At 40.8% G+C, this 27,764-nt stretch overlaps 1 protein-coding gene across 1 annotated transcript in view; it reads right to left on the bottom strand.

Moving 5' to 3' along the window:
• LOC136885464 (protein takeout) overlaps positions 1-27,764 on the bottom strand; it is a 50,821-nt gene that overhangs the window by 2,820 nt on the left and 20,237 nt on the right. The window contains exons 4-5 of the mRNA XM_067158026.2: positions 11,769-11,911; positions 7,553-7,702 (exon numbers count right to left, since the gene is read on the bottom strand). Of these exons, the coding sequence (XP_067014127.2) occupies positions 7,553-7,702; positions 11,769-11,911 (293 nt within the window). The remainder of the gene's footprint in view (positions 1-7,552; positions 7,703-11,768; positions 11,912-27,764) is intronic.

Here is a 27,764-nt window from a genome sequence, read left to right on the forward strand (position 1 = left end):
AAGATGGTTTTCCGTGATTTCCCATTTTCACACCAGGCAAATGCTGTGGCTGTACCTTAAATAATGCTACTGCCGCTTCCTTCCCACTCCTAGGCCTTTCCCATCCCATCGTCGCCATAAGATCTATCTGTGTCGGTGTGGCGTAAAATAATTTTTAAATATATTTGTCCTTTTTTGCCTTTTTTCGGTCTTTACCTCCACCTTCTTTCCACTACATTTTTACTGCCCATTCTCAATTCGAATAATCATTAGTTCGTCCAAAACATCTCTTCTGTATTAAGAGAGAAAACGAAGTGAAATAAAATGAAAAATGAAACTAGTGCTTGAAAAAAACAGTGGTATCAAATTATGTTCAAGATAACTCAAATATTGATAGGAGAAAATTTTGATGTGAGTGTTTCTGAAGAGGAAGATCTCATTTGCTTCAAGTATGAGCTCTTAATATCTGGCGATGTTGTGAGAAGTTTCTCGATGGTGCCCAACGTGCTGCCTGAAAACCGACGAACCTGGAGATGACAGTTGTGATATACTGCAAAGGCAACTGAGGTAAATCCATACAAGATATTCGTGAAGTAATTTGTATTTTTTTTAACACACAAAATAATTACAGCTCCATGCGAAAAGGAAGTCTCTGATTTCCGCACATTTGCAATTTTCGTAAAATACGCTCAATGTTCTCACTAAAGAAGGTAATTATATCCTCTATAATTTTCACCTCCATTTCCCCGTTCGAACTGCCCAATCTAGACATGATGGACAAAGATACTGAGAATTCACAGACATAGCACTCCCATTCGTTGGTACTATCCATGGACCTCAACCGTTGCCTACGAGATACTCAAGGCCAGGACATAGTTACTAATTTGCCGCTGAAAAGACGGCCCAACCGTGAACACGGTTGGGCCGCTAGATTTCAGGTTTATGTTCTGCTCTTGGCGGACTTAACATTGTGATATACGGAGTAATTGTGATGTTGTATTGATTTTATGAAAATTATTGGGCGTATTGTTTTTGTCGGTGAGTGTCCGTGGGGGTGAAAAGCATTGTGTACTGTTGTGTACCTCTATGTACTTCGGATACCGCTAAAAAGCAAGAAAATGCGACGTTCCATAATTTTCCTTCGGAGTGCGGTTTAAGACAGAAATGCAGACAAGCTATTTCGAGGCACGAGTATGTAGCTTGCATTTTAATATATCATATTTCAGTGTAAGCACATCGATCAAGCGAATTATCCCCCAACGAATTTCTTTCTGTTTTTAGTGTTTATCCTGTGCACAACAGAGGAGTATCACACGCAGGAAGGCTCCAGTTCCAAGAAATGACGTATTGCCATCAAACTTTAGTAAAATTTCTGATTCAGATAACGATGAACATACCATATCTTCAGCATATAACTGATCTACGTCACCCACAAAGAAAAAAGAAGTACCTACAAGTCTCGTTTCTTTTATATATTGATGAGATTTCAAATGCCAGATTATGGAAAACAGTCTTTATATTGAGAAGTTGGATGCGGTGATGAAATCAGAAAAAATATTTAAGGTATCTGAACTTGACCAAAACGTAAATCAAATTGAAAATAATGGTACAAATGATCATTTAGGAGCTTTATTCATGTTAGAACAAACTGAATCTTACGGGAAGGAAAAGTGAAATACGGAGAAACGACGCTAAAAATTTGCGTCCTCTGGCATAGAAAAGCACCTAGCGACTACAGATTTGAGAGCCTTGCTCTACCTAACTGTACCACATCAGAAGGTGCTGAAAAATTATATAGGATTTTCTAATGGCGAAACGGCCATAACATCGCGCTCTTCAAACAGCGGCTTCAATACGAATGTTGCAACATCAGATGTGTGGAGGAAAAGGTAGGATAGCCGATAATTGATAAGGTTGTGATTAAACCCAAAGTTATTTATGACCGCAATCTCGATCAGTTTATCGGATACATTGAGGCAGAATTAGAGAAAACGGGAAGAAGTGACACACTCGCTAATAGACTTCTCTTCTTATTTCGTTTAAGCAAAGTGTAAGAAATACGTTGTAGAAAGTAAGTCATACAACTGCTCTTGATCTATTTTTTTACCTCACTTTTGTTTTGTGTCTTCTGAAATTGCTAGTTTTAATGAATGTTTATAGGTTTTCGTACTGGAACGTGTTGCAATGAGAGGACGGGACAGCTCAGTAAAGAGAACTCTAGCGGCGCTTGTCGGAAGTATCTCGAGGCCGAGTCTAGTGTGCTGTATTTCTCGGCCTTATGTATCTCGTAGGCAACGCCTCAACTGAAGATGAACGCCTCAGTTGGTTAATTAATGATTTCCTGTCAGATATTAAGAAAATCCAAATGCATTCAGAGAAAGTAAAAAAGATTCATGAGGGAAATGTATCAGGCATATATCTTGACTACGGTACCCAATCCACTGTGGCTGCGTAAAATACCTCATAAGTATACGTTTACATTATGTATTGACGAGGAACCTAACAAGCGATGACATCGAGGTCTTGTTCAGCTACCTAAGACGCCAAGCGGAATACAATGACATTATGGTTCGTGTGGCAAAAGAACAAACAGACTATAAGGGCTGTTTAGAACATCTCCAGCTACTCAAAGTCCAACATTGTGTCTTATTCGTTTTCAAGATCGAGGAGCCCTCAGATACCGAAAATCATCGTCTGTTGCACTTCTGCACTGAACGACGGAATTTGTCACCTCCGCTACGCAGTACTTGCCCCGAAGAGTTACTAAAAGGTGTACTTTTTTTCGAAAGACACGTTCAAGAGTGAAATTAAGTGTAGAAAGTGTAAAGACGACAAACCTCCTCTTTTTCTACTATGAAAATTTCTGAGACCTGTATTAGACAACATTGGTTCGAGCCACTCAAGTAGAAGAGAGAAAGTTTTGAAACTTCATAAGTAGCCCAAAAACTTCGATGACATATCCAAGGCAATGCAGCATCGCTCTATAAATAAAGTACTGTCAATGCTCGCAAAATCATTCAGTTCGTTTTATTTACGTTATAATTTACTTATTGACATATACGGCCATGCGAATACAAGGGGGCAAAAACGCGATCCTAGCGGCTGAATGGTGAACTAGGATGCCACCCGTTTCCATGAGTGCATTTCAAGGCCTTGTATTATAGCGTAGGCAACGGCCAACACCACCTATAGAGAAGGCCTAGCAATACAAATACGATCCTCGTGTGACGTCATGCTGCTACGTCCTATCCGAACTGTAAACAGCTGGCAGCGTGTTTTGAATGTTATTTTGTTGGATGTGTGAACAAGTGTAGTTTTTGACTAGTGTTTGAATTTATGTTCTTTACTTGGTGGTAGGCCTACCTATCATAGTAAAAGGCATAATGCCTCATAAGTGCAGTGTGCCAAATTGTAAAGGCAACTATTTAAACGGACCAAAGGTGAGTGTGTTCTCTTTCCCTGCTAATGAAGAATTGAGGTTAAAATGGATAAGAGCTATTCATCGGGAGGATTTTATTCCTACGAAACACTCTAGGGTATGTATAGTTTTTGTTTACTAAATCCTTTTGACACGGAAATCACATTAAGAAATTACGAACAGCATAGTTTACGAACATGTGCATTCACGTTTCAATCTCATTGTATTTTAGGTATGCGAACTTCATTTTAAAGATGATGAGATTGAAAGATCCACGAGCATGTTCGATGAAAAGAACGGGAGGTTACTGACTGCTCCTTTGTCAAACCCCAGATTGGTGAAAGGTTAGTTCATCATTCCTAGATAGAACACTATGATGCTTTAGGCATATTCTTTGTTTCATAATAGAATGCCAGTTTCAGTACAACTGTGTAACAACTAATTTTAAACATTTTAGATGCAGTTCCATCACAGTTTCCAAACTGCCCTCAATATCTCTCTGGAACCACTACTGCCTCCCGTGAAGATCCAGAAAACAGGCGGCGCAGAGTGGAAAACCAGTGTTTAGAAAATGCTATTACTGACAGTTTACGTACCTATAGTGAACATGCTGAGGCAATAACATTTAAAGACTTTAAGGAATTAAAGCTGAAAGTGAATGGCATTACATTTAATACTGAATGGGACTTGCTCAAGAAGGAATCAGGTTTATATTTCATTTTAATGAAAGAGGAACCCAACCCTCATATTTCTTGTTGTGTTAAAATAACACAAGATTTATATGCTTCATTATTTGTCAATAATGTAGAAGTTAAACGTTGTAAATGGGTGTCATTGCCCAAGCATGTTAAGAATCTTACTGAAATTGAAACATTAATACAGAATGCCCATTCTCTGTATGTATCTTCTACTATGTCTAGCAGCCAGGATATAGAAGAAACTTTTACTGTTCTTGATGGTTTATTGCAACACTTAGAAAATAAGTTTCCTGAGAAGAAAAATATGTTGAATTTCTTAAAAGAACAGCTATTCTTGTTACCTAAGAAGAGGGTGAAGAATTATTCCTGGGAGTTAATGGTATTTTCTTCATTAGCTCATTCAATTTCTTCCTATTGTTACAAATTTATTCGAGGATCTGGTAACTTAACACTTCCTGCTCCACGTACGTTGCAAATAATATGCTCAAAGCTTGTAACAAACCCTCTTCAGGAAAAGAATGACAATTATCTGCTCTATATGAAGAGTAAATTTCCATTACTCTCTCCAGAAGACAAATTAGTACTATTGTCGATGGATGAGGTTCATATCAAACCCCAGTTAGATTTCAAACAGGGCAGGGTAGTAGGTACTGCGATGAACAGTGATGAATGTGCCACAAGTGCATATGTTTTCATGGTCCATAGTGTACTTTCACATTATAAAGATGTTGCTCATATTGTACCTGTCACTAATATTCATGGTGAGGAATTATTCAACACTATGAAAACAATAATCCTTGGTTTGGAAGAAATAGGCTTTGAAGTAGTAGCAGTTATTGCAGATAACAGTGCTCTGAACAGGAAAGCAGTGTCTTTTCTTAGTGATCCGCCTGAATTGAAGCATGTTTACAGCCATCCCAAAGACAAGAAGAGAAAGCTCTTCTTTATCATAGACACCGTCTACATTTTAAAATGTGTTCGAAATAACTGGTTAAATGTAAAGGACCAGCAACTCTATTTCCCAGATATAACTGACTATGAGAAGATGCATATTGCATGTTTTAGTGTGTTGAAACATCTGCATTCATTAGAAAATATGGGTTCTCCCTGACACTGAAAGCTTTGTATCCAACAAATTTGGAACGTCAAAATGTTTCTTGGGCATTAAAAATTTTTAATCATCCACTAGCTATTGCCCTGAAGGAAATAGGACCTAAGAAGAACTTGGAATGCTGGGAAAGTACAGCAAATTTTATAGAAATAATCTCTACGTGGTGGGACATAGTAAATGTCAAAACCTTATGGAAAGGTAAACGTCTCAGGAATCCTTTTCAGGAGCCTATAACCACAGTCTCGTGTCATATTGAGTTTTTGGAGAAATTAGTGCAATGGTTAGATAATTGGAGGTCGAGTACTTCTTATGGAAGACTCAGTAAAGGGACACACACTGCATTGACTCTCTCTACAAAGGGTTTATTAGAAATGGCAAATTACTTTCTTATTGATAAAGGCCACAGCTTTTTCTTGCCTGGAAAAGTGCAGACGGATAACTTGGAAGCTCGGTTTGGTAAATATCGACAGCTTGCTGGTAGTCAGTACAATATATCTCTCAGACAAATATATGAAGTTGAAAATAAATTGCGACTTCAGTCTGTTATGGAATTGGATGCTGCTATTGCTGACTGTGTAGAAGACAATGAGTGTGACGTTGGTGTATTTGTGGAATGTACAGCAGATGAAAATGATGTGGATGGGATTGAAGAAGAATATTGGCCTCTGTTACATTACATCAGTGGATACTGTTCCTATGGTATAATGAAAAGATACAGCTGCGATTACTGTGAAGTTTTTATCTGCAGTGAAACCGGTGATAGTGCTGCTGCCCATTCAAGCTTAATAAATGCAAATGACAGGGGAGGATTGTGTCATCCGCACAGTGATGTGGTACTGTGCACATCATACTGTTTCATAATTATGAATAAACTATTAGAGAAGGATTTCAAAACACAGTATTTACATCATTCCAGTCACTTGAATGTGTTGTTACAAGTAACTATGAAATGTTTGCCCTCTGACATTTTTATGGGCCACAAGTGCCCCAGTCATACAACAGATCTCATTCAACGGAACATTCTTCATACAGCTAGCAATATATTGATTAATAATTTTGTAAAGGACTTCAATGATGATGCTAAATCTAAAACTCTCGCCCAGCATAAAAGAAGAAAACTAATGCAGTGAATTATAGTGTTTAGTGCTGAAAATGACAACCATTTTGTAAATAGAGTACAGACTGCTTTTAGTGTAAAAACTATGACTAAACTTAAAAGCAGACAACTAGTTTGTAAATTAAATTATCTGATATGTTTCTGTAAATGATGTACGCAACTGTCAGTAATTGGTATTTTAAACTTCTACATTGATGTCTAAGCCATGTAGGCCCCTACTGGACTTCATTCATTGATAAGGTAATTATAGTATGATTGAGTGTGCATGCCAGTTTTTAGTTGGTGTGTTTTAAGTTGTTCATGTTTTAGTGCTAAGCTTGTGTGACATGTACTGTATTTTGTTATTAAGGCAAATATGTGGAGTCATTTATTGTGCGTGCCATTCTTATAGTTGGTGTGTTTTAAGATGCTGCTGTTCTTGTTTAGAAATTCTTTTGTAAAATATCTTAGCCTATGAATTCATCAGTAACTACTGCAAAATCTGTTGGTTACTAATTATTTCCCTTTTGTCTTGAACAGAGTATGAATATTTTGGAAACTACCAAACGAAGTATAGGGATAGCCGGGTACCTATTTGCGTAAAATTTCGTTATTTAAATATTGGTTGTTTTTGCCGAATAATCTTTACGTTAGAAATGATCAGTAATACATCTTACATGGTTTGGTACGGTAACTGCTCGGTAAAAATAAAGATTGAACTGTAGATTCGAACTGAAATAATCCGGTCGAAGTGTTTAAGTTGCGAATGGCATGACGTACGCCCATGGCCCGTTCTTGGCCTTAGCGCTGTGACGTCACGAATCGTATTGCGAGGCCTTCTCTATAGGTGGTGTTGCAACGACCTCAACCGTTGGGCAACGCCTCAACAGAGAAAACAAGAAAGGGTGCGATGAAGCGCAGTGCCGCAGAAGAAAGCCGTGTCTACATCGAAACAGTCGTCATACATACGTATGTATAGTTCTCTGATAATAATGGTGTTTATCAATCCTCCGTTAATTTACGTGAAAGCAATTATTATCCTTCATTTAGGACAAGGATAGTAACGAAATTCGTTGCATACACATAACCTAAACTTCGTTAAAACCCCCGTCTCTGCCAGGAATCGAACCTAACGTCCTGTGAACCAAAAGTTTGAAATTGAAAATCACTCAAATTAAGCAAAGAAAAGATGCTCTACCTTTGATTACAACAATGATTACGGTCATCTTAAAAATATAAGGAATACTTACTGAGTTCCTCGTTTCCAGGAATGAGGTTAGAGGCGTACACCTTCATGTCTCCTACGTACGGCAACATGTCCACCTTCTGAATCTTCACGTAATCTTCACCACCTTTGTTAATGTGGACTCCGGTGACGTCGTAAGTGCCCGTGATGTTGACTGCATGGAACAGACAAAAACATAAGAGTATAGATCAGAGAAGTCGAGAGAGAACCACTGCCTCCTTGATCTACATACACTGAGAAGGCAGTGGAAAGAACCTAACACTGGGAATAGATAAGACACTACAGTGTTTCTCTGATAAATCCAAACCGAACGCACGGTGTTTGTACTCTGGGCTACGGCAGCTACAGTATGGGACGCACACCCTACAAGCAGCCTGCACGTGTTCGACCTGGCAAGCATCAGCCGCCAGTCTGAATCTCAGATTTTAACATGGTAAGACTATTACAAGAAGAATCAACTAACACCAAACCCAACTAAGACGCAAACCTGTGTTTTCCATCTAAACAACAGAGAAGCTTCCCGAACTCTGAAGGTCACTTGGAAAGGCATAGCATTACAACACAATCCTACTCCGAGGTACCTCTGAGTCACTCTGGATCGTGCCTTAACCTACAGGAAACATTGTTTGAACATCGAACAGAAAGTGGCTGCTAGAAACAATATTGTGCGGAAACTAACTGGAACATCTTGGGGAGCACATCCAGACACAGTGAGGACATCCGACCTTTAGCTCTGCTATTCCGCAGCTGAATACGCATGCCCGGTGTGGTACAAATCTTGCCATGCCAAAGCAGTTGATGTAGCACTCAATGAAACCTGCCGCATTATTACTGGATGTTTGAGACCTACACCTTTGGAAAAAGTGTATTGCCTTGCAGGGATAGCACCTCCCGATATTCGCCGTGAAGTGGCAGCCAAGAAAGGAAAGAGAAAGGTGTTGACATCGGAAGCCCACCCTTTGTTTGGATATGAGTCACCCCGCCAGCGGCTTAAGTCTAGGAAAAGCTTCTTGAGAGTAACCGGAACACTTGCAGGAACAGCGCAGCAAGCAAGAATTCAAGAATGGCGCGTCAGGAGTCAACATACGAGTATCAGTCTGGATGACCCCAAAAGGGGAACTCCCTCCTGGCCATGTCACAGATTGGGTGAATTGGAGAGCACTGAATAGACTGCGCTCTGGTGTTACGCGGTGCAGGGAAAACCAGAAGAAATGGGGTTTCGAAGTCGACAGTACCTTGTGTGTATGTGGAGAAGAGCAGACCACAGCCCATTTGCTGCAATGTAGTTCATGCCCATTCATCTGCACAACAGAGGACCTGGTTAAAGCGAAGCCAAATGCACTTGATGTTGCAAGATTTGGGGCTCACATAGTTTAATGTGGCTCTTCGTCATTGAAGTATTTATATTGTTTTATGTTTTTTCCTTATATTTAATTTTAAACTTATGTATGCTTCTGACACGATATAAATAAAATAACATGGTAAGACAGTTAGTTATCATTGCAACACCGTATTTTCGTATTAAAAGTTCTGGTTTCATCTTAATGGCCGTGTGAACAGTCAGAACTCTCGCTATTGGTGTGTAGAAAATCCTAATGGTGTTTATTAAGTCCCTCATTATGATTGGTGTTTGGTGTGCTGTTAGTGCAAGACGAATAATTGGGCCTGAAGACGACAGTAAATGCACAGAGGTACCAAGGCGACATTTTGACGCCGTTCTTCCATCAGTCATACAGCAGAAGATTCCCTCCTTAAAATCTCGAAAGTGTTTGCAGACAGAGTGTTTAGTACTGGTCCATTTCCCCCTCGTTCTCCAGATCTTCTCCCTTCCGTATTTGTTTCAAACTTGAAATATCCAATAGCAATCGGCTGATATCGCCTTGTCATTTGCTTGGAGCAAGGAGCATGTTGGCATACGACTTGAATCTTCAATAGCACCACATGCGCACAAGGTACCTAAATCACCTCATTTCATGTTCACCTTACATCTTGATACATCTGCTTTCAAGCGATTCGAAGTTCTACACAATGTATAAGAGATGTCCCAATGAATCACCAATGATCTGGATTTAGGGCTGTCGCCCTGGTTTACCTAGCATTTTCTTAAATGTTTACAAAGAACTTAGAAATTTATCGAACATTAACCTTAATACATTATTCCAACACCTTATTCATCGTCCTATAATGAACATTTGCCCATTTTTTCCTGTTAAATTCCAACTTTATCTTCACATTTTGCTATTGCTTACATATAAACGTATATTCATGTTTATTCTTCTAATAATAATAATAATAATAATAATAATAATAATAATAATAATAATAATAATAATAATAATAATAATCGTACGGCCTCAGCTACCGTGTGCAGACATTTCAAGTTGACGCCATCTGGCTGTCTGCTCGTCAATTTCGACGTTCCGTTTTACTCTAGGCCCACTAGATGGCAGACCGAGTAAACCGAAACTCTCTTGGGCGTCTGTGGCTGAGATTTAATGAATTTTGCCGGGTAAACACCAAATGTGTCACCAGAGATCTTTTACATGCCGACATCGTACGGCATGGAGTGTCGAATGGACTTTTTTCCGCCCTTCAAAAATCCGACTACCTCTGCCAAGTTTGAACCCGCTATCTTGGGACCCGGAGGCCGACACTCTACCCCTGATCCACAATAATAATAATAATAATAATAATAATAATAATAATAATAATAATAATAATAATAATAATAATAATAATAGAAAGATACTGGCAGAATGTGAAGGCACAGAAGGCTAAAACTACCGCAAATATTTTCAAAAGAGCTCCATTGATGGCTGAAACGAAAATTAAAATTTTTAAAAAAGTTATTGGTTCTACATCCTGCTAACTTGTACTTACTCATGCTGATGTTGAAGACACCAAGCAAGTGCCCTCACGGTTTGGGTCACGTAGTTTGTGTCTCGTAGCTATCAACTTGGATTCGGGAGATAGTGGGTTCGAACCCCACTGTCGGCAGCCCTGAAGATGGTTTTCCGTGGTTTACCATTTCCACACAAGGAAAATGCTGGGGTACTGTGCCTTAATTATGGCCAGGGCTGATTCCTTCCCACATCTAGCCCTTTCCTATTCCATCGTCGCCATAAGACCTATCTGTGTCGGTGCGTAGTAAAGTCATTTGTAAGTATTATTATTATTATTATTATTATTATTATTATTATTATTATTATTATTATTATTATTATTATAAAAATTAAAAGAGAATGGGTCGGGAAAAGATGCCATTAAGGAACGGGCGAGAAAAATGGAGATTGCACTTCAACTGACAAGGAACACCTACAACAAAAAAATTCTATCTTATGGAGCTAAATTGAAGGCATCTTGAAACCGTTGTTAAACCTGAGTACCTCTATGCAGCGGAAACATTGCACATGATTGGAAAACGTGGACTTGAAGATATCCGGAAGGAAAAAAGAAAAATGGTAAGAAAAATTCTGGGCCCAAATGTAAAAAATGGGGAGAAGAGACTCGTCTGACAAAGAATGTATCAAAGAACAGAAGGAGTGGTTGAATTGATGAGGAAGAGAAGGTTACAGTTCTGAGAATACTTGTTGCGGATGGACAGTGACAAACTGTCGAAGAGAAGCTTTGAATTCTTCAGGAAGACGAAGTGAGAAGTGAGGTTGGACTTGACGAAGATGAGATTAACGGAAGATTACGTCGTGAACAGAAATCGCTTTAGAAAACTCGTCACCGAGCTCGATAGCTGCAGTCGCTTAAGTGCGGCCAGTATCCAGTATTCGGGAGATAGTAGGTTCGAACCCCACTGTCGGCAGCCCTGAAAATGGTTTTCCGAGGTTTCCCATTTTCACACCAGGCAAATGCCGGGGCTGTACCTTAATTAAGGCCGCTTCCTTCCCACTCCTAGCCCTCTCCTGTCCCATCGTCGCCATAAGACCTAACAGTGTCGGCGCGACGTAAAGCAAGTAGCAAAAAAAAAAAAAAAAAACTCGTCATAAAGTTCCGTGGTTTCCAGGAGACTGGGCAAACACTAGTGAGAATCCAGGTCCTATACAGAATAGCAGAAGTAGGAGAAAGGATGGAAAGATACTGGCAGAATGTGAAGGCACAGAAGGCTAAAACTACTGCAAATATTTTCAAAAGAGCTCCATAGATGGCCGAAACGAAAATTAAAATTTTAAAAAAGTTATTGGTTCTACATCCTGCTAACTTGTACTTACTCATGCTGATGTTGAAGAATCCCTTGGTGTTGATAGGAATTCCGAGAAGAGTGGATTCTAACTTGTAATCTCCTTCAGTCATGATGGTGGGAATCGTGAAGTCAATCTCGGCGTGGAAATGTTTGGTGTCTTGGATCTGAGTCCTGGAATGATACATCACAAAGCTGTTTTACCCATCTCCTAAAGCAGGCATGTACGAACACTGATCTCTGAAAGTTTGAAAGAGTATAGCTTGAATTATTGATTTGTTCCCGAAGGAATTATTTATTTTTGGTAAAACTTCAGTCTTACTTACGCAAGTTTGTATTATAGTAATCATGGCTGACGGTGGGCGAATGAACACTACCATTGGTTGAAGGCTAGTTCAATGAAATGTCGTTCCCATAATTCAATACAGACAGAAGTTATGACCAACTTACGCGATGGAAAGACCTAAGAGTGAGGCAATGTCAAAGAATAACCATATGAAACAAATAAGAGTAAGAATATCTGGCTATGTTGAACTATGGTAGTGACATTTCAGAGGGCAAATCTTCAGGCGATGGCAGAGTTCATTCGTGCCAACGCCAGCCACGATTATATAAGAACGTGATGAAATAGTTGAGACGTTTCGATGCAGTAATTTACGATTCTAAACACTAGAAACCATAGATTGCGCTAGTTATGCTTAAATATGAATATGAAATAGAGGCTTAAATCCGCGCGCGCGACTCATGATTGAATATTAAAAAGAAATAGAGGCCTAATTATTAGTAGTACGTAGCGTTCCCGACACCGGAAGAAAAAACACAAGGAAATGTAACGTGAATGTTAAACAATGTATAATAGACAAGAAGAATGTTTGTAAATGGAACCAACCTTAATGTAGTGGAGGATCGGCGACGACATGAAAAAACAACACGATTGAACTTCTCATTCACTAATAATTTAACGTCACGGCCACACCTTTCACATACTCTGCTATTTGAAATCAAATTGTGACGTACATAGAATTGAACTAAATCATTGAAGTTGTTCTTGTAATTCGCTGAAAAACTTGGTTACATTAATAACACATCCATCGCACGATGCCATGTCAATATAATTAGATATGTATCAACAATGGACAGATGCACTCGATGCGCTATGTACGAAGAAAGAAGTAGTAGGCTTTGCTGCTATCAATCCTATCATTTCGTGACCAGTAACCACCGCCGTCTCAATCTCTATATACTGCCTGTTCTATGGCGCGAGAATTGCGTTTACAGCGACATTGCAGATGGCAGTACTTACCGCACCCACAGCACATGCTGGTTAAATGAGAGTTGGTCCGTAACACCAACATAAATTGAAAAATAATCCTTAATATGTTACTAATTGAGAAGATAATGCACATACAGAAACTAACATTTCACATTTGAGCTTGGCTTAAAATATACGAACGTAAAATATATAAAATATTACCAGTTACAGTAGGTGTATTAGGATCATCCCATGCTGCATGGTAGGCTTACATACACATTTTAAATCTTCTCGACACGAGTATTTACCAGCAGTGGACGCCAAAAAATTTATATCACTATTTCGCTGATCCTTTGTTCATGACCAGTTTTCAGGATACGTTTTATAGCACAAAATGCAGTGCGTGCGTTCGTCATGTCATTAAATTCACCACCCAATCTCACTGACCTAATAAAGCTTCTATTGCGTCTCCAGAAAATCGTCTAGTAAGAACATAAAATAACCGATTTTGTTACAGATAAGACACACATTCCACTGTAGATTTCACAGCGAGGCAGCATCTGCCGTCTCATTAGTCAGACACTTCAGTTTTTCACGTTTTGATTCCAAACGAATTATGTTAACGTACCGGTACTCGATGAAATCATCATTCAACCGTTGTAATTATTTTATCTGCTGGTGAATAGAAATGCACACAATCTGGATTGTTTCACCGAAAGGCATTACAGTACTCATTTCGGAACTAAACGGGATAGTTCGGAGACTTCTAAGCTTTTAACGAGGAAGTAGGCAGCAGGACTAGAGAACTTCTTTGAAAATCGGATTACAAGAAAACAAAACAGTTTATTCGCGAGAGCAGGAAATTTTACATTATCTGTGCCGCATACACCTTCAACATTGACCGCGCAAACGAACTTGTCACTGGTTCGGTCGTATAGGAGCCGTACCTAATCAGCTATTTAATCGGCGATCACTATTACACTCCTCTCTGTAGGTATGAGAGTTATACATTGAGCTCTAAGTCTTCCCTTCACTAATTGGGAAACCCCGACAAACACTATCAACATTTTCCATTTAGGCTACCTGTCCAGAGTACGTTGTGATGGAGCTGACACTAGACCCCTGGAGTCTTGCCATATACGTAACCGTTTGGGATAATATTCCCCACGCCACGTAGTACCGCTTGATTTGTTCTGACTGCCCGGATTTTGTCTTGGGAAAATCATGGATTTGATTTTTATTTGGTAGCTTTCTTTACTTTATTCAGACGATCGATTCCTGGGTTGTCTTCGTATTGTCTCTGTAGTCTTTTAACTTCGTTATGGTTAGTCATCAGCTGTTTTCTCAGTCTCAGAATTCTTGATCGGAGCCTCTAATGTATCATTCACTCATCACTGCTGTCATTCTTACTCGTTGGAATATTGACTTGGATTGATAGATCGTTGTTCAAATAAATTTCGTGTCTGACTCCTTGGCTGAATGGCCAGCGTACTGGCCTTCGATTCAGAGGGTCCGGGTTCGATTCCCGACTGCGTCGGGGATTTTAACCTTAATTGGTTAATTCCAATGGCTTGGGGGCTGGGTGTGCGTGGCGTATTCAACATTAGAAATCATCCTAGGTAGGGCCCTCATCTTCACCGACATGCAGGTCGCCTAATAGGCCATCTACTAGAAAAAGACCTGCACCAGGCCTATCCGGAGCCATACGCCATTATAATTATAAATAAATTTCGTACTTGTCATCCAATGTATTTCTTGCGGTTGAAGAGTTTGTTTCATCACAGATTTCTTCCGAAGAAGTATCTTGTCGCTGTCTGGTCTTTCGTGGAGCTATTTTTCTGGTGTTTAGGTAATGGGGATAATTCGAAATCCAAATTCTTCAGGTGTGAGGATTCCTGTTATCCCCCAAGCAACGAACTTTAGAAACATTTAGTTTTATTTTTCAGAGCCTCCGTAGCTCAGGCGGCAGCGCGCCGGCCTTTCACCGCTGGATACCGTCGTTCAAATCCGGGTCAATCAATGTAAGATTTGTGCTGGACAAAGCGGAGGCGGGACGGGGTTTTCTTCGGGTACTCCGGTTTTCCGTGTCATCATTCATTCCAGCAACACTCCCCACTATAATTTCATTGAATCTCTCAGCCATTATTAATCATTGCCCCAGAGGAGTGCGACTGGCCTCGGCAGCCGGCACAATTCCTATCCTCGCCACAAGTTGGGGGCTTCATTCATCCCATACCTGACCTGGTCATTGACTGGAAAACAGATTGTAGGTTTTCATTTTCATTTCATCATCTAACTCCATTTCTAAAATTCAGGCTACAAACACGAGAATAATTGGATGGAATCCATTGATTACCCTTGGTTGATCCCTGCCTTGATATAACGTTAAGCCAATTTTTCTAAAGTTCTTTGCTTGGGGGTATAACAGGAATCCTCACACCTGAAGAATTTAGATTTCCTGCTTTGATATACAGAGAGGAACACAACAATTAATCATTTTACAACCAGAGACACACACATAAAAGCTCGATGCAAACGCACTGAAACACAATGTGAGTACGGAGATAACCTGGGTGCGTTAGCTGGCGCCCCTGGCGGAGGTTCGTGACACTAACAGCTCACGCTGAGAAGCATGTTAACCGCATAACATAGAGCAGGCAGTATATAGAGATTGAGACGGCGGTGCCAGTAACCGACATAGAATGCCGTAGAGATGGGCACTATCGACTGAAAACCACTATCGACTATTCGGGCGATAGTCCCATCGAACTATCGACTGAATAGTCGAATGTTTTCAGTCGAACAAAAGATTCATTACTTCCTGAGAAGACTGAACAGTCGAATGATTTCAGTCGAATGAAAGTATTCATATCACGCAAGTAATCATTTCATGAAAAACATTCGAATGTTTCCAGTCGAAACTCTCCGTATCAAAAGTGGAGAGTCGTACTTTTACGAATTCGACTCAATTGAACGCAATTTACCAATAATTAGAAATCACTTGTATAGACACCCATTAGAAAAAAAAATGTTATATTGAGTGACTTACAAATTTATTCAAAGGGACCCACGTTCGCAGCCGAGAAGTCCACTCCGCTCCACATTAGGAATAAGAAGCGGATACCAGTTTTCCATGGAGGTTTCTACATTCACTCCTGGCAAATGCCACAATAGTACTGTACCTTGGGCGCATACCCCAATCCCGGATTATATAATCACACTATCGAGGAATTCACAGTTGCGCAGATCAAAATTCGATTTACGCACTCGTCAGTACACGGGGCTAACAAGTAGAGAGATGCCCTTAATACGAACCATGGAACCAACATCATACGAATGGCCTTTCTTGGTGCTAAATGGACAGTGAAACGTAGAAAGACGACAATGAGGCTCTATTCCTGAACAATGCTAACAATAATAATATATAAAACTTGTTACTGTAGTACACAATCAAGATATATATGAGAATAGCCAAACACATTATCGTACTACTGTATTTTCTAGATTAATATTATAGTTATGCCTTATAAATATAAACAAATGTGCAACGAAATAAAGAGCACATAAAAGACAAGAGAAAATCGCCATATTAAGTTGGAACCTATAAAGTTAACATATTATATATGACATATCCGAAGTGACCATAAACCGATAGTTCCATTCGCTGTGACGGGAGTGCGACTGAATTCAGTCGACTTGTTTGGTGCTGACTGGACTGTTACGATAGTTTAAACTATCGACTAGTTCGATAGTTATCAGTCGATAGTGCCCATCTCTAGAATGCCGTGGTGTATTAATGTGAAGAGAAACGTGATTGTGGTCCAGGGCTAAGTACCGTAACATGTGAAAAGAAACGTAATTATGGTCCATGGCTAAGTATCCTAATATCTGAAAATAAAGGTAATTGTGGTCCAGGGCTAATTACCGTAACATGTGAAAAGAAAGGTAACTGTGGTCCAGGGCTAACTGCCCTAACAAGTGAAAACAAATGTAATTGTGGTTCAGGGCTCAGTACCATAACCAATCCAGACCAATGGTCTTATTCATGCCCTGCAGACCCCCTTTGCTAACAGATGGACTAGTTCCTAAGTACAGTGGTTGGCAGCATCGGCGAGTCGTGCGAATCGTCTGCGAGAAATAAACATAGGACAGTCATACCGCGCGTAGATATTGCCGATGCAAGCGGTAACCATGGTACTACCATGGTACTAATGTTGCGTGAGATGGACTGAAGTTCTAATTTATTTTTTGTTAAAATCAAGCACTGTTGAATTTGACAAATCTAACATTGCATTTTGGTGGATACAAACAATCTAAGTATTTACATATCGAAATCTCCGTTAAAATAATATTTATTCTTCCTCAAATGACTGAGGTTGCAAACCGACAAAGAATAGCATCCAGTATAAATGTAGTACCTAATCAAATTATAGTACAGACTAAAATACAATAATTCTATTGATAAAGTGGAGAAAACATTACTTAGTCACAAAGAAGCAGATAATTTACTTTAGGAGGAGGAGCGTAGAGGTCGATATCAAGGCTTTCAGTGTTCGTATTCCCAGCTCGCAATGGTCTCATTCGGCACACCAGCGCTTCGTAAGTAGGTGACCAGTACTTTAGGAATGGTTCCCCTTGTATCCAGCATGAGTCCTATGACCTCGATGTCTTCAAGGTTGTACTTACTGAGGTAATATGGAATGGTTAGTGAATATGTCCTCTTGTTTTTCTTCAATGGGCTGTTGTACATGTGCTTTAAATCTGACTGTCGGGTCGAGAATGAAACCCTTTTTGATTCCGGATGCGATCATGTCGATTCGTCTTGTTCCGCCGTCAACTGCGAGGCAATGGACCGCTTCACGCACTAGATACCCTAGATACCAGATACCACGTAGCGTATCGGCCAAGGAAGACCAGATGTGACGGTGTCTGGTCTTCCGTAGGCATTCGCCGAATGGGCAAGCACCTAAGACGTGTGCCAAAGTTTCAATCTCACCGCATCGTCTGCAGTGGTGGATCTGCCTGGTATGTCGCGCACAGGAGCTACATTCGCTGTCATTTTGAGAGCATCTTTCCACTCGGTCCTTGTGAGCCCTTCCTGTTTTCTTATCCACCAGTTGGCTGGAGTAAACTCTTTATAAAGGCATACGCCTTTGCCTTTCTGGTTTAATAGGCACCACTTTTTTACATTCTTGGTCTCTGAGAAATCTTCTGAGTTTCATTGTGTCCAACAGGCCGTCACGTGTCTGCATTTTAGCAGCATTTTGGTCGATATTAAGGATGGACGGACAATCAAAAGTTTCAGCTTCGAAGTTTTATTTTTATTTTTATTTTTTTTACAAATTGCTTTACGTCGCACCGACACAGACAGGTCTTATGGCGACGATGGGGTAGTAAAGGTCTAGAAGTGGGGAGGAATCGGCCGTAACCTTAATTAAGGTCCAGCCACAGCATTTACCTGGTTTGAAAATGGGAAACCACCGGGCGAGTTGGCCGTGCGGTTAGGAGCGCGCAGCTGTGAGCTTGCATTCGGGAGACAGTGGGTTCGAATCCCACTCTCGGCAGCCCTGAAAATGGTTTTCCGCTTCCTTCCCATTCCTAGGCCTTTCCTATCCCATCGTCGTCATAATATCTATCTGTGTCGGTCCGACGTAAAGCAAATAGCAAAAAAGAAAATGGGAAACCAGGAAAAACATATTCACGGCTGCCGACAGTGGTCTTGAACCCACTATCTGCCGATTCAAGCTCACAGCTGCGCACCCCTACCACACGGTCAACTTGCCCGGTCGAGGTTTCTTGTTGCTTCAACGTTCTTATTGCCAGCTTTACGGAGGATGTTACAGCTATTGACCTGTTGTAGAGCTGCTTCCCACCTTGCACGGAAAAGACCCAGATCTTTAATCGCTTTGGCAGAATAGATCATTGCACCAGGTATACATACGTAGTAACTAGGGCGAGGGGGCAGAAGGGGCAAATATTCAGGGGCCCGGTCCCGCAGGGAATTAAAAATAAAAATTCAGAGTTTAAATAAATGTAAATGCCAATAAGAATACGCATTTCTGTTGTTTAAAAAGTGAAAAAACAATTCAAGATAGATCGTGTGTGAGTGTGCAGCAGCTTTGTTGTTATTGTTGTTGTTGTTACCATTTTTGTACTATATTTTTGGGGAGTTAATGTGAAAGAATGTTCACTAATTTTGCAACAAAGTGGCACAAAGGTTACTCCACAAATATACCACAACTCTTCCTTCGAAGGATACACCAACTTTACACCAAGATTACACCAATTCTGAACCATTATATTCGGGGTAAATACAAAGAAAATTGCACAAATATTGCACTAAAATGATACCAAGGTGATTCCACAAATGCACCTAAATCCTTCATGTAACTTTCGAGCATTTTTGAAGTAAGTTTGGTTCAACAACAAAGGTGTTGACAATAAAGGAGTTTGAAAGAAAATCCTTGGTATGCTTTTAGCGCGAACTTGCTGCAGAAATTGTCTCATTAATGTACTCCATTTTTGGTGTAACTATGGTGTAAAATGTCACTTTTCTTGCACCAACTTTGTTGATGTAAAATGGTGTAAATGAATGTGAAAAAATATGTGGTGTAATTATGGTGCATTTTTGGTGCACTGTTCATTGGTGTTAAATCGGTGCATCGTTTGTCGCTTTTGCACCTTATTAGCACCACAAATGCATCACGTTTGCACCGATACAAATTTTGCACCAATTTTTGGTGGAAACTCCGCCGCCAGGGGCCGATAATGAGGTAAGTGTTGGTTATAAAATAACCTGCAATTCGCAGTACTGGTCTAAATAAAGTGAGATGGAGGGTGGGGGGATCGGGATTTAGGGGCACGGACCCCTCAGTCGCCCAGGGACCCGAGAATCCTGTCACCGAGCCTGACTAGGGTCTGGAGTTGGAGTCCTAGGTTTAGCGCTAGCAGAGAGAAAAAGTTCACTAACTGTGGTCCAGAATGGTCTGTTTCCATGGCAACGATGTTATCGCCACGTGGCTTGGCTTGCTCAATGCTTGCTTGCTGACGTGTGGCCTCCGAAGGTGCCCGGTGCGTGTCTTTCGAGTTGACACCGTGTGGGCGAACTGCACGTCTGTGAGGATACTACTAATGCTAAAATGTTTACATTCCTCCCCTGAAGGGGGAGGCGGGCCTCTTAGACGGTAACGCCTTCTCTCAGGCCGGGAGATTTGCGGAGAAGGTGAGAGGGTTGGCGGCCGTGGCCTATACTAGGAACTGTCCCGGAATTCGCCTTAGTGCAGGAGAATGGGAAAAAAACGGAAAACCATTCTCAGGACACTCGACGGTGGGAACCAGCCCCTCTCCGTCTCCCGAATGCAGAGGTGTAGATCCACAGCAGAACCGCGGCCACGCCTCCTCTGCTCGGTTGGTCAGTCGGAGTGCAGAGCTGTCAGACCAGCCGCAGCCCACTCTTCAACCGCCGACCTGTGAGGATGACGCTCTATCTAACCTTTTGCACTCCAACGTCGAGTGGGGCTTGACATCCCCCTGTTGGTGGGGGCAGTAGAATAACACCCACGGTATCTCCTGCCTGTCGTAAGAGGCGACTAAAAGGGGCCCCAGGGGCTCTGAACTTCGGAGCGTGGGTTGGCGACCACGTGGCCCTTAGCTGAGTCCTGGCATTGCTTCCACTTACTTGTGCCAGGCTCCTCACTTTCATCTATTCCATCCGACCTCTCTTGGTCAACTCTTGTTCTTTTCCGACCCCGACGCTATTAGGTTTGCGAGGGCTAGGGAGTCTTTCATTTTCACGCCCTTCGTGGCCCTTGTCTTCCTTTGGCCGATATCTTCATTTTTCGAAGAGTCGGTTCCCTTCTATGTTTTCCCTCTGATTAGTGTTATATAGAGGATGGTTGCCTAGTTGTACTTCCTCTTAAAACAATAATCACCACCACCACCACTGGGGCTTGACAGGACAATAGCTCGTACTTCCAGCGCTCCTATAACAACTGTGCTCTGTTCCAGTACTGTAGAGCCATCTAGCTGTCTCCGAGAGAACACCTTTCCCTATTTCACAGCCGACTGGATCCCTCGCTGCGCTAAGAGCTAGCTATAGCGACGCATCAAGTAGGCCGTGCCTATTTAATAATAGTTTGCGGTAATTGTAATGACTAGAGCCCGGAAGTTAGAGAAAATGCATTTTTTTTATCTGGGCGGATATATCGAAGTGTCACACAGAGACAAACATGTTTCTGTACGTTTGAGAACGGTAGGACCAGTTATATTTTTTTTTTTGCCTGTTTTAGCTACCGTAACATATGTTTTGCCTTTTCTTAAGTTGTAGTATTTTCTGCTGTTATTTATGTATTAAAATTAATCAACGAAAATAAAAAAATATATAATCCCAATGTACTGTAGCCTATTACTAATAAAGACAAAATGAATTTAAATTAATAGATAAAAAAATAGCATTTACATAAACGATATTTTCTTCTTCTTCTCCATCTTCTTCTTTTTCTTATCTGTTTACCCTCCAGGGTCGGTTTTTCCCTCCGACTCAGCTGAGATCCCACCTCTACCGCCTCAAGGGCAGTGTCCTGGAGCTTCAGATTCTGGGTCGGGATACAAGTGGGGAGGATGACCAGTACGTCGCCCAGGCGGCCTCACCTGCTATGCTGAACAGAGGCCTTGTGGAGGGATGGGAAGATTGGAAGGGATAGACAAGGAAGAGGAAGGAAGCGGCCGTGCCCTGAATTTAGGTACCATCCCGGCATTTGCCTGGAGAAGTGGGAAACCACGGAAAAACCACTTCCAGGATGGCTGAGTTGGGAATTGAACCCACCTCTACTCAGTTGAAGGTATCGGTCAAAGAAAGACAAGGGCCACGAAGGGCGCAAACATGAAAGAGTCTCTGGGCCTCGCAAATCTAATGCCGTCGGGGTCGGAAAAGGACAAGAGCTGACCACGGGAGGTCAGACAGGAAAGATAAGAGCGAGGAACCTGACGCAAATAAGACTCAGCTAAGGGAATGGTGGTCGCCAACCCACACTCCCAAGTTGAGAGGCCCTGGTTCCCCTTAAAGTCACCTCCTCATACGACAGACAGGGGATACCGTTGACGCTATTTTATCATCCCCACCCACAGGAGGATGCAAGATTAAGTACTAAAACGTGATGCAGATGTGTGTTACGTAGCTTACATTAAAGCACATTTCTTATTTCAGTGCCCATTTTTTTCATTAGAAATGCCTATTTAAATTATTTTACTGCCTATTTTAGCAAAAATAAATGCCTGAACTTCCGGGCTCTAGTAATGACTTTGTAACTCTTATTATTCTCGAATGTTTGTGACAGTACACTGATTTATTTATTTATTTATTTATTTATTTATTTATTTATTTATTTATTTATTTATTTATTTATTTATTTATTTATTTATTTATTTATTTATTTATTTCCATACCTAAAAAGGCTGGTGCATCACATTGTAATGATTATCGTATGATCATCCTAATGTCCCATGTGCTATAGGTATTTCTACGTATCATCCACACTCGAATCTACCTCAAATGCGAACACCAAGTTGGACATACTCAGTTTGGCTTTAGGAATGAACTGGGTACTCGTGAGGCTCTTTTCTCCTTGAATGTTTTGACCCAGAGATGCCTAGATATGAATGTAGATGTGCACGCTTGTTCCATCGACTACCGAAAAGCATTTCATTGCGTATCTCATGCAAAACTTGTTGAGATTTTAAAAATCTACTGGTGTAGATGTTGGTGATCTTCGTATCATTTCCCATCTGTACTGGAATCAAACGGCAGAGGTCAAAATAGAAGCAACTACTATTGAGGACATAGCTATACGAAGAGGTGTCCGCCAGGGATGTGTCCTGTCCCCACTCCTTTTCAACATCTACTCTGAAGTTGTGTTCAGAGAGGCTATGGAAGATGTTAATCTAGGTATCAAGATCAATAGCTTTGTCATTAATAACATTCGATTTACTGATGACACTATTGTGTTAGCCAGCAAGCCTAGTGATCTTCAAATCATTATGAACAACATCGTGAGGACCAGTGAAACCTACGGTTTATCCTTGAATATTAACAAGACCAAGCTGATTTATTCTCAAAAACACCAAAACAGGCCCCCCTTTACATCCATCGTCCAACAAGTATCTTCACCTATCTCCATACCTCAATCCGGCATTTCATCCTCCTCGCAGATCTAAACCTCCATGGCCGAACAACCAGCGAACTTCATAACTTCGACACCTTCCTACACAAAATAGATTCATCCTTTATTCCGCTTCCAGGACCATCGCGCCCTTCCTCACAAACCACCCCTGACGCCGTTATCGCTCATAATTCCTTTATAAACCTCTTGTGAGTCTCTCTTCTCCCCAGTATAGGAAGTGATGTAGACTGAACGTACACATGGCTTCTGCTTCACCTTCGCTCAAGGAAATGGATAGTCTAGAACAGTTAGTGAACAGTACTGATGCTTTGAACATCTGGAAAGAATTCAACTTCAGTTATTAACACAAAAGCTGCCTCTGTGGATCAGTGGTAGAGTGTCGGCCTCCGGTTCCAAGATACCCGGCAGAGGTAGTCGGATTTTTGAAGGGCGGAAGAAAGTCCATTCGACAATCCATGTCGTACGATGTCGGCATGTAGAAGATCTCTGGTGACACATTTGGCGTTTACCAGATAAAATCCATTAAATCTCAGCCATAGACGCTCAAGAGAGTTTTGGTTTACTCGGTCTGCCATCTAGTGGGCCTAGAGTAAAACAGAACGTCGAAATTGACGAGCAGACAGCCAGATGGCGTCAAATTCAAATGTCTGCACACGGTAGCTGAGGCCATACGATTATTATTATTATTAACACAAAGAAGCGAAACTGTCGTTGAACAATTAGCGAAACGAACGTAATTATTGGCTACACGTCAGAGATGGAAGGTGTTGATCGTTCGGCCCTCTACACAACAAGCTATGCTTTTATAGCAAAAAGTTTAAAATTATACGTCTGGCAAGTGTAAGCGGCAATAGTCGAAGATTACTGCACTGGACATTCCATCGCACAAGACTTTCCGGAAACAGGTGATCAATGAGTTGGTTGGCGAAGAACGTAACAAAGTTCAAAAGCGAGGAAAACCATCTACAACTGATGTTGAAGAACCTACCTGGAAAACAACATAAAGATTGCTATCTGTTCAAAGAGGAACAAGTAAGGTGGTAGAAAAGAAACAGTTACTACTGCAAAACGTGTTCGAGAAAACAATTTTCAAAAGTACCACACAATGAAAAACTACAAGGATTAATTATATTGTGTTCTAACTGCAAGTATGTAACATGTAACAGAATTATATTTAATGTTGGATAGTTTTGTTGTGTTCACTTCCTGCAGCTGTTCATAGTGCAGAAATTAATTAGGAGTGGAGCAGAAAGCACACACTAAGGGTAATGGAGTTCTAAAAGCTAATGATGAAGGTTAAAATCCCCAACCCGGCTAGGAATCGAAGATGAAACCCTCTGAACCGAAGACTGACAATTCAGCCACGGAGTCGGAAAGCGCCATTACTATCTGATGGAAAAATCCACAGTTTTAGTCCATCAGGCAAGTGCAATAGACTAGTATAACTTGGAAACAATTATCTAACCCATGGGTAAATAATGGACATATCTAGCTCGATTATTATTATTATTATTATTATTATTATTATTATTATTATTATTATTATTATTATTATTATTATTATTATTACTTGTGAGGTGTGGCTATAAAGTGGTTTAGGTCTATTAGTATTACTATTATTTACGTAGTTATGTACGGACTTTATTTGGTACAAATCGTGACGTATTATTTGTGAGGTTATGTCATGATACATCTACTGTGTGTACATTAGTATGAGTTTATTTAATGTAAGAACGCGTAATTAATAGTATATAATTTATTATTACCTGTAAATATGATGTATAAATCCAGCGTAACGATGTGCAACACACACGGTAATATCCCAGAGCAACGTATCTTACCACTGGAATTGTGTAAACAATTCCTTTCATTGTAAACAGGCTATTGGAGACTCTCGAAATTACGAGAAAACATGTTGTGTCATATTCTTCTAGAAGCCTGGCCAGGCAATGTATATGAAGAGGAGTCTTGGGAGTTGAGTTGAGTTGTTTTAACGAGACTTGTAGTGGAAGTCGACAGTCAAGTATGTTGTGATTTTGTTGCGTTTGGGAGTTGATTGACATGCAAGTGTTGCAGTCTTCTTCTTCTTCTTCTTCTTCTTCTTCTTCTTAGCAGTGTTTGGTTCAAGAGGGTAGTTATTAGTGTGTGTGTGTGTGTGTGTGTGTGTGTGTGTGTGTGTGTGTGTGTGTGTGTGTGTGTGTGTGTGTGTGTGTGTGTGTGTGTGTGTGTGTGTAATTTGTAAATAAAACTGTACGCAATTGTCAGCATTTCGTGTATGCGTCTTTGTAGTTACAACGAACTCACCGATTGTTTTCAAACTGATACGTACACATTCGCCTGTGCGTCCTTCAAGGATACCTATTCTGACATTTTAGAATAGACTATCTCAGGTACATATGCATAAATTATTTCCCAGGAGGGGGGGGAGGTATTAAATATTAAAGTTTGAGGACTTATATAAAATAATGTTGAGTCTATATTGTAAAATTATAAACACTAAATTATAACTTTCAAAATAGCACAATTATTTAATTAAGAACCATTTGTATTCATGTTGATGATTACAACAGCAGACGTCTCCTGGAGGGTTTTTTATCAGCTTATGGTTTATATTTTCTACGCTCACATGTTAATGTTTATGTGTATACAAAAGAACTAACACATTCAATCTTTTGTGTACAGGCATATTCTGTAAATAACCTTTGAGAAAGAGCATTGTGGAGTGGCGGTGGATACTAGTAAGACAGCGAACAGAAAAATATCGCTGTCACAAAATGTTAAGCGCAGAAAATAAATACATTGGTACAGGATGATCGCTCTTAGAAGAAAAACTTGTATACACTCACCGGCAAAAAGAAGCGAAACGCTACGTATTTCAGACAAAGTTTAATGTCATTCCACTTGAAACCTCGCAAAAATGAAATATTATGACATTACAACAATATGGCAATGTATCAATTTAGCCCATTTGAGAAGTTTGATCGCAATAATTGATTTATGATTATTGGGCGTGACCATCACAACACCAATATTGCCGTTTCCCGCCTTTGGACAAGAATAACCACAAACAGCTGTATTGAAGTTTATTTCTGTGAATTCTCGTGCCGCGTATCTTTGTGGACATTATTGCTTGTCTACAATAGTTGGTCTCTCTCCTAAGTCAAGTCATAATGGCTCTTTCGCCTGAACGGCCGTCGCATTAGTGGAGGATGGGCACAGCACGCGCTATGTAATAGACGTAATAACGTGTACAGAACTTTATGAGGTAAAGACAGGACTATATCTACACCAGGAGGCCTGGTTCTTGTCGTGGGTGAAGCACTACTGAACGCGACGATCGCCTTCTCGTCATGTAAGTTCCTCGTGATCGACACACAACAAATGTGGAGACCAAAAATCGTTTGCAGCAAGTACGGGGCACGAACATCAGCGAAAGGACAGTAAGAAGGAGGTTGTATGAAGCGAATTTAAAGTCCAGGAGGTCCGCCGCAGGACCTCTGCTTACATGTGAGCACTGTGCCTCTCGGATGCAATTCGCCAACACCCATGAAAACTGGACCGTAAAGCAGTGGAGCTCAGTGGTGTTTACGGATGAATCCAAATTCTGTTTGAGGGCACCGGATGGAAGGGAGAGAGCATGGAGAAGGTCCGGGGAACGTTATTCACCCTGTACTTTCTCTGCAAGGACACCATTCAATGGAGGCTCTGCGATGGTCTGGGCTAGGGTTACAACTGATGCGTGGATGGAGCTGGTATTCGTCGAGAATGGAAGTCTGATAGCCCACAGACACATCGAGGATATTTTAGTGGATCACATAGTCCTCTTTGCACCTGTCATCGGCGAGAACTTTATCCTGATGCATGAATGTGTTCGCGCACATGTTGCCGTTTGTATACGTGAGTACCTGGATGAACTCGAAATTGAGCGCATGGTGCGGCCTGCCCGTAGTCCCGACCTAAGCACGACAGAGCATAGAGCATGTCTGGAGCATGCTTGGGAGATGCGCTAAGAGTCGTCCCCTGACACACTGGCTCAATCTGGGGCTGCGCTCCAGGCAGAATGGGAACTTATACCATAAGAGAACATTCGAGGTTGCATACTGAGCATGCCTGATCGAATCACAGCCGTAACTGCGGCTAGAGGTGGTATTACCTGCTACTGAGGCAATGGAAATGTGTTCAAAACATGTGGACAAATGGACTGCATACGAAACATTGCAGAGCTCCAGATTTCGATATTTCCAAAGTCGTGTTGGTGGACTGTTGTGATTGTCACGATAATAATCTTGATGAATTATTGCGCTGAAACTTCTCAAATGGGCTAATTAACTTATGATACATTGCAATATTTTTACCACATTTCAAATGGACTAATATTACATTTCGTCTGAAATACGTAGTGTTTCGCATGTTTGCCAGTGAGTGTATATTTATTAATGGATGCATCAGCATATTGTTGGCAAATGTGTAGTTCAAATTAAAGGCAAAACAATGAGCTACCTAAAATATTCATTTACATGGTTGCCACAATTAATCACAAGTTTTAAAATTCAAAATTTCGGGAAGAAGGGATTTATCCCCCCAAATCCCTCCGCAC

Source organism: Anabrus simplex, chromosome 14, assembly GCF_040414725.1.
Source record: "Anabrus simplex isolate iqAnaSimp1 chromosome 14, ASM4041472v1, whole genome shotgun sequence".
Taxonomy (NCBI): domain Eukaryota; kingdom Metazoa; phylum Arthropoda; class Insecta; order Orthoptera; family Tettigoniidae; genus Anabrus; species Anabrus simplex.